The 8,167-nt window shown below is 33.3% G+C and overlaps 2 protein-coding genes across 2 annotated transcripts in view; one reads left to right on the forward strand and one right to left on the reverse strand.

Annotated features, from left to right (window-relative positions):
* Positions 1 to 589: 589 nt before the first annotated feature.
* On the reverse strand, positions 590 to 1,863 carry LOC108570852 (ras-related protein Rab-30). Its single transcript, XM_017932774.1, has 5 exons — positions 1,587 to 1,863; positions 1,278 to 1,361; positions 991 to 1,174; positions 779 to 930; positions 590 to 700 (listed from the first exon to the last, which is right to left on the reverse strand). The coding sequence occupies exons 1-5, from the start codon at positions 1,671 to 1,673 to the stop codon at positions 590 to 592; spliced, it is 618 nt and encodes a 205-aa protein (XP_017788263.1). The 5' UTR covers positions 1,674 to 1,863.
* A 1,909-nt stretch (positions 1,864 to 3,772) lies between these two features.
* Positions 3,773 to 8,167, forward strand: part of LOC108570851 — an 8,233-nt gene continuing 3,838 nt past the window's right edge. Inside the window, exons 1-8 of the mRNA XM_017932773.1 lie at positions 3,773 to 3,949; positions 4,325 to 4,450; positions 4,665 to 4,850; positions 4,934 to 5,173; positions 5,252 to 5,356; positions 5,473 to 6,685; positions 7,051 to 7,165; positions 7,245 to 8,162. Of these exons, the coding sequence (XP_017788262.1) occupies positions 3,785 to 3,949; positions 4,325 to 4,450; positions 4,665 to 4,850; positions 4,934 to 5,173; positions 5,252 to 5,356; positions 5,473 to 6,685; positions 7,051 to 7,165; positions 7,245 to 8,162 (3,068 nt within the window). The 5' untranslated portion in view covers positions 3,773 to 3,784. The remainder of the gene's footprint in view (positions 3,950 to 4,324; positions 4,451 to 4,664; positions 4,851 to 4,933; positions 5,174 to 5,251; positions 5,357 to 5,472; positions 6,686 to 7,050; positions 7,166 to 7,244; positions 8,163 to 8,167) is intronic.

Raw genomic sequence — 8,167 nt, forward strand, 5'->3', positions numbered from 1 at the left:
GACTTTTAAAGCAGTATAATAAATATTTAGATCTATACTGCAAATTTGAACAAATCCTGGACAATATTAGGCTTATAATTTTAGTAAAAATCTTATATTCATAATGACTTCATATTCAGTCACCAAATATGAAATATCTATTTGTACTTTCTGACATAACAAAAAATACTATGAAACATATAGTAAAATTCCATTTATGGAAACATCATTAAATGCCCATATACAGGCGCCCAACTTATTTATTACACAAATATTGCAATCATAAAACCATAACAAAAAAATTAATTAATCCTTATAAAAACATTTACGAACAAATTTATCAACATACTTAAAGTTCATTTTAATTTTAAGTATTAAATACTTTTGCAACAAAACTGTCAATATAATTTGCATAGTATAACACTAGATGCTAACATATAATATTAAAGATGGTCTAATAGTAGAATCCTTTGTTTAGTTATGGAAGATTGACTAATATTGCATCCAATCTCCATACTCTATAAAAACTGTATGATAGTGTTCTACATACATATTTAGCAACTGAAATTATGTATTTTTTAGATGACTTAATAATAGATATAAAAGCTACTTAAGAAAGTCGACTACAACCACAGTTACTTGTATCACCAATTGATGTTGTTTTTCCATTTATTGAGGTTGCATTTGTTTCATATCTAGGTAGTTCCTTACTACGTGCTTGCTAAAATAATGTTTCAATTTATCTACTAATTAATATTTAAATAAAAATTTTAGAAAAAGAAGTGTATTGTCTTACTACCTCCATGAGTTCAGCTGCTATTTCCATGAACAACCGCTCTACATTTTCTGCTTCTTTAGCAGAAGTTTCCAAAAAGTACATTCCATGTCTCTGTGCAAAATCTTCCCCTACATGTATTGGTATTTCTCTGTCTTCTCGATCAATTTTATTACCTAACAAAATAAATAAAATGTATAATTGATACAATTATTATAATCACATATAATACTTACCTACTAATATCCTAAGAACTTTATTACTTGCATATTCTTCAATTTCTCTTAACCAATCTGGTAAACAATCAAATGTAGGTTGACACGAGATATCATATACTAAAATCAAAGCATGAGCTGACCTATAATAACTTTGTGTTATTGAACGAAACCTTTCTTGTCCAGCAGTATCCCAAATTTGAAGCTAAAAGAAAAGACAATACTAATTATGCACAGCACAAAATTATTCTGAAGAAGTATATCTGTATACATAGGATGAATCATAATGTATTACATCATATGCATACCTTAACTTTCTCATTTTCTACTTCCACAGTCTTAATCATAAAATCAACACCTATTGTTGCACCCTGGCCAGGAGGAAATAGTCCCTATAAAAAAAATGTATCATTAATAATTGAAAATGCATATTTAAAATATATTTTCTAAATGAACAATCTAAATAAATAATCATCATGCTACAAAAACAGATGGAACAGCTTACATACTTTCTATGTAACCTGTTAAAATTAATTTGACATAAAAGAATAATTTTTCCATTTTCAATAATAAATAATATAAGTTAATTAATGATATACGTATATACGCATATATACCTGGGTAAATCTGCGCACGAGGCAAGTCTTGCCGACGCCCGCATTTCCTACGAGCACAACTTTAAAGAGAAATTTGTAGTCCTCCATCACATCCGTACCGTATTACGGTCAGGAATCTTGTATAAAACTAACGATGCATTTGCAAACACGACACGTTCAATTTTCGCAACCGTTCACTTTGACGGCAGCACAAGAAATTTTATAATATATTTCTTTTAATGAAATCCACTTTTCTCCCAATCTATTGAAGAAACCTGTTTACGACGTCATTCTTCGTATCGTGTTATTTTACGATTTATTGAATACACCATGTTCCATTTTTATAAGATAAATAGAAACACGTACTTAACAGAAATCGTGACTGACTTTCTAGACTTTCTGCCATTCTGTCAAAATGACGTTTTCTCTTGTCCCCGCCATTGAATCATGACGTTATCATGATTTAGAAATTATAAAATTTGTAAGTTGAATATAAATAATGAACTTAAAAATCCCGTATTGTTCGCTGTTTTACTCTTCAATAATTGTATAACACTTGATTTTATATATTAAAAAGTTTAAAAATAATATTCAAGTAATCGTAAAGCTAAAAAAATTATCCTATGAATTTAATAGTTACTTATATTTTACAATGTTAAAAGGTACCATTTTATAAACGATATTTATAGATACAAAACAGCACTTTGAAAATCTGTTATAAGTAATAGAAAATACTTATAATATTTATTACAGCCTATTGTATCAAATTTCGGTATTATTTCAATTTCAGACTAGTTTGTCGTCCAATATAAATGATCCCTAAGTAAATCGCGACAATGAAAACGTAACTATTTGCTTTCATTTTGCTCACTAGCGACGCGCGCGGATAATTGTGAAATTCTCCTATACTAAGCAAACTAGTTGTTGTATTTTACAACGAAACGTCTGATTGGTCTTTGGCTGAAATTCAACCGACAGAGTAAGAATTCTGACCAATCACAATTACCTTTATATACTTGTAATCCCGTTAGAAGGTACAAAGGAATGGTAGCCATTTTACGTGGATATCCCGTTTGGCGTAGCAGTAGCATCCGCGTGATTATCGCGAAAAGTCAAAATAATTGTAGTTCGGGATATTCTTGTTTTTTCGAAATGCGTTAAAAAGGTAAATGTTAACCAGTGTCGTTTATAGTGTTCTGAGTAAAACTCATTGTAGAACGTGAAGCTGTAATACTAAATGTCGTTCAAGTTTGCTCGTCAGGCGTTAAGGAAATCCAGATGCGTGTTAGTTATTCGTGTACATTTAGGTATTTGTGCCGAACTTCTAGAACGTGCATGGACATTGCAACAATAGTGTAATAAAAGATCTTGGAAAACGCATAATTATTAAATGAAAGAAAAAAATCGATATGTGTTCGTAGTCTATCAACCTTTCGTAAAAGGATTCCGGATAATATTACATAAATAGAAATAGTAATGTGCTAATTTCTGTTCATGTTGATCCTTAAAGGTCACCAATCGTATTAATTTGCTTGGTATAATCAAAATTTTGAGAAACTGTATACGTGTCCAATATTTCTGCTCTACATATTTAAGATCAGTAAAAGTGGAATAGCCTAACCATAGAATGCCAAGAAGTAATATTGAACAAAAATTTTGCACTACTTTCTTATTTATGTAGCAAATAATTTTTATCAATAGCTTACGCTCTTCTGTGTACTGTTGTTCTTCTGTGTATTAGAATTCTCTAATTTTATTATAATTTTACAACTATGTAATAAACAATAGTAATTTAATTATTTATTAAATTATCACGTTAACAATTTATTATTGCTTTGCAAAGTTGTAGAATATGCATATGTGAATTTTGAAATAATCAATACTTGTTACTATAAACACTAGTTTCTATAATTTTATACATTTTATGTTCAGTTCTTTTTACAAGTTTTTAACTTTAAGAAAATTGTGTAAGAAACATTTTCCCTCAAGTGTGCTTGAAAAATATCTATTGAAATTGCATCATAAAGTACCAATGAATTCTTGTTATTCAATATATTTCTTTAATAAAAGATCAATAAGAGATGTGTGTTTATTTCATTGCCTTCCTATAGTGAAAGTACATTGGTGTTTTTAATATCTGTTTTTTGTGTGTCTCAGTGTAATTACCACTGTCAATTTGACGAAGATTTGTTGCGTTTATCAACTGGCAGCACAACAACATGACGTCAACAAAGTCTAAGGAAATAGCTGATGAGTACATCTCATCATTGTCTGATTTGACGATTAACAGCAAGCCCTTGATTAATATGCTTACTATGCTGGCAGAGGACAACATTGAACATGCACCAGCAATTGTTCAAGCTGTTGAGAATCATCTGCAAAAGGTTATTTATCTGTTGTAATTATCTGAAAATAGTATAAGTTGCTTTGTATATTATAAAATATATTATTATGCTTACATTGTTGCACACTTAACATTTGTGATCCATGTATTTTAATATGCTAGAAATAGAGAAGCTGTATTTCATACCCTTTTTATCTCAAAGATAGCATAAATAAATAAGCCTGGTGAAATGGAATGAAATGGAATTTATAATAAATCATATAATACAATGTAATTATTTATGTTATCACCTTTTTTTTGTTTTTCAATTACATCTATATATGTTACCTTTTGTGTATATATTATGGTATGAAATGTTAGCTTGAATTCATAATGTCTTGAATTAAAACAAAAACATTATATTGTGTTTTAATAGGTGAGAAGTGACATCAAATTACCTGTCCTTTATTTAATTGATTCAATTGTGAAGAATGTTAATGGAGCATATTTAAATCTCTTCACACAAAATATTGTAAACACTTTTTGTGGAGTGTTTGAAAAGGTATGTTTTCCAAGTTTGATATAAGAAATATAAGTACTTGGCATTATATTATAAAGAAACCAATGCATTGCAACAATAAGATTGCTGCACTTTAGACAGAGCTATAAGATAATTGTTTAGTCAATATCAAGTCATTGTACTTTCTTTACTTTCTCTGTAGTGTAAAACCTTTATAAAACATTTCAGAAATAGTAATGTTTGTATATATGAACAGGTGGATGAGAATACAAGAGCCAGCATGTGGAAATTAAGACAAACGTGGAATGATGTATTTCCAGCAAAGAAATTATTTTCTTTGGATGTACGGGTGCAAAGTATTGATCCTGCCTGGCCAATCACTGCCTCTCCTACTAGCGTTTCTTCAGGATCTATTCATGTTAATCCTCGTTTCTTTTCAATGGTTAGTATAATCAGCTGGTACAATTTAATTATGTATCTTTATATTTAAAATATATATCTATGTGGTATTTTAATTATTTCTAGCCCCAACAATCAGCAACATCTATTGTATCACAACCAATTGTAGCACCTGTTAAGCTTCCACCAGGTGATCCTGTGACACCAACAGAAGCAGCAATGCGAGAACAATTGTTAAAGAAACAAAGAGAACTGATAGAATTACAAAAGAAGAAGATTGAGTTAGAATTACTTCAAGCTAAAGCTAATTTAGAACAACAACAACGACAACTTGACAAACAAGCAGGGAATTTAAAAGCTGAAATGGTGAGTCACAAGATAATCTTACTTTTTAAACTACATATTTGAATTGTAGCTAAACCTCATTTATTCTTATTTGCATAGGTTGCGGCGACAACACATATAACATCAAGCACAGAAACTATTACACAGGGAAAACCTGTTGTAACTACTGTGCCAAGTCAAGCACCAAAACAAGTAGGAAAACAGGTAATTTTTGGTTATAAATTCTTATATATGTGGCATCAAGCCACATATAGTAATATTATTCAGTAATACTATTCCGTTATGAACTGTTTTTTTAATATTCTTTTTCTCATTTTTAGTTTCCAGCAGCAACTGCTTCACTTCTGAAAAATGCAGGAACGAACAGTGGTCCACGAATTGCGCCAGCTAGTAGTATAGCAGTAGCATCAGCTAAGCCTGTGTCTCGTGATCCAAGATTAAAGACTACTTCGGCTCAAGATGTACCAGTTCCAAGCGTGGATCCTCGACAGCAGCGAATAAGTACACCAACTCAAAAGGATTCGCGGGGTGACGGCCAAACGCAGCTAGCGGCAAATACAAACACTGTACTTTCAGATCAATTAAAACAGCAGTTACTTTCGAAACAGGCTGTGACTAGCACTATCAACAAGTCTCCGACAAATCTTGCCGGCTCCGATACTGCGACGATAAACGCTAGTAATAACAATAATGCTAATACGAACCTCAACAATAATAATAATAAAAATTTCAGTGGTAACGCAAATAAAGATGCTGTGTCGCATCGAACAAGTCAAAAGAAAGACCCTCGATTGTCTAGTAATAGTAGTGGTAACCTAAACAGTAATAGTTCCAAAGGTTCTCAAAGTCTGTCTGTGGGTAGTAATAGTTCTTTATCCGCGAGTAACAGAGGAGGTGGTAGTAACGATTCTAAGTCGAAAGATTCGAAGAGCTCGAATTCACGTAGTTCTTCGTCTTCGGCGATTGATAAATCTTCCACTTCCTCCAAATCCTCGCATAGGAAACTAGGTAACAAGTCGCGATCTAAGCAACCTCAGACATCTCCGAGTAAGATACCGAAAGTCGACAGAGATGCCAGTCCTGTTAGGTCCAAATCTCGTGAAAAAGACAGTGGAGACAGTTCACCATCCTCGCGTACCTCTCCTCAATCCTTTCAAACCTCTAAAAACCGAAAGAAGAATACGAAATCGAGAAAACGCAGTCCAAGTCCTCCATATAGAATCCCCAGGCGTAACGATGCAAAATCCAATTCAAGTTTAAGCAGTTCCGGTGGTGTTACCGAGGAGGAGCAATCTGGTTCATTAATAGTCTCTCCTCCTCACCCACCAACATTTAAAGAAATCAGACCGAATACTAGACAAAGAAATTACGTAAGGCGTAACAAGGATGGCAGTCTTAGTCCCGAGCGCTCTCCAGCAAATGCTGGGAACGTTCAAATTGCTGCGGAACCGACTTTGGAATCATCCAGCAAAGATGAAGACTTGAGAGCAACACTACCTCTTCCAGGTGCAACTGCTTCGGTACCAGAAAAGAGTAAGTTCATACCTTACGTTTTTCGACATAAATATAAATTACTTGTAGATACATGTATCACTTTTTGTTCCTCAATGGTGAGTCAGTCTGTACGACGTGGGTTTACAATGATACCTTGTATCCTAAATATTTGTGTATCACGACGATTTCAGCCCTAATATTTAAGGATAAAACGTTAAAATATGTTTTATTTATAAATAACATATTTTTTGTTTCTATTTTGAACAAAAGTTTTTCGTTTTTCAAGATATAAAACTAGCATGCAAAAGAGGATGCAATGATCCTATATATTGGTAAAATTAAATACGCATATAATGTTTGTATGACATACGAGTTATTTCACTTCACTTCGAAATATTTTTCAGAAGAGGACTTAGATTTGCGCGTGTTGCCGCCACCGGTTAATACCAACAAAAGACAAAGTTCAGAACACATCGATTCTACTTTAACTAAGAAAACGAAAGCTGAAAAGTTCGACGCGTATGTATCATTGTAGATTATTCTTCTATATTATTGTAGAATGTTGCATGTTATTAACACGAATGTTTCTATGTTATAGATTATTTGGAAACGAAGATGTTGACCTACGAACATTGACTCATCCTAAAGCTGGACGACCACCGACACCGCCTCCACCTGTAATATCTGGTGAAGATGGCAAAGACGGCTGGGCAAAGTTAAAAACACCTTCGAAGAACGATAGAGAGAAACAAGCTAATAATACTGACGACAAACGTGATGGTAGAGATCGTAACAGAGACAGATTGGGTAGGCTCAGGCTTTACAACAAACTTCCTGATGATCCGAAAGAAAGAAGAAGAACATTATCGAATGAAGATCAAGACAGTAGATCCGGTCGAAGAGGTCGAGAAAATGATAAGCCTGAGAAGAATGAAGACAGGAATATTGAAATAATAATGAAACAAGCCGCTGAACAATTGAATCAAGGTTCGATTACTAAAACTCAATATAATACTCTTATTCAAGAAGTTTTGCATATGAGCGAAGATCGAAAATTAAGAGCTGCACAACGAAAAGAAAAGGAAGTAGGTTCTATTGTATGGGAGAAAGGTGTAAATTTGGATTTGACAGGTTCAGGAGATCGTTCATCTACGTTTAGTCCTTCGAGTGATAAAGAAATAATGAGAAGTAAAGATCATCCTATTGCAAGAAATCCAAACGGCCCTAGGTGGCAAAATCAACCATGGCAACAACCAGGTCCATGGGCCCATCCACCAGGACCTCCATATGGTGGTCCGCAAGGGCACTTTAATTCAGATTTTCGACCTGTTGGTCCGTGGCAAAACCCAAGACACTTCGGACCAATGCGACCCGATTATCAATACCACGGTGGTTTCAATCATACTATTGGTCCAAATCCTCGTATAGGACCTGGAATGATGGGACCTATCGGACCTAATGGACCGCTCATGTCAAATTTGTTATCTAATGGTCCAATCGGTCCGATGGGCATGCCTAATC

Source organism: Habropoda laboriosa, unplaced genomic scaffold, assembly GCF_001263275.1.
Source record: "Habropoda laboriosa isolate 0110345459 unplaced genomic scaffold, ASM126327v1 scaffold113, whole genome shotgun sequence".
In the NCBI taxonomy this organism is placed as follows: Eukaryota; Metazoa; Arthropoda; class Insecta; order Hymenoptera; family Apidae; genus Habropoda; species Habropoda laboriosa.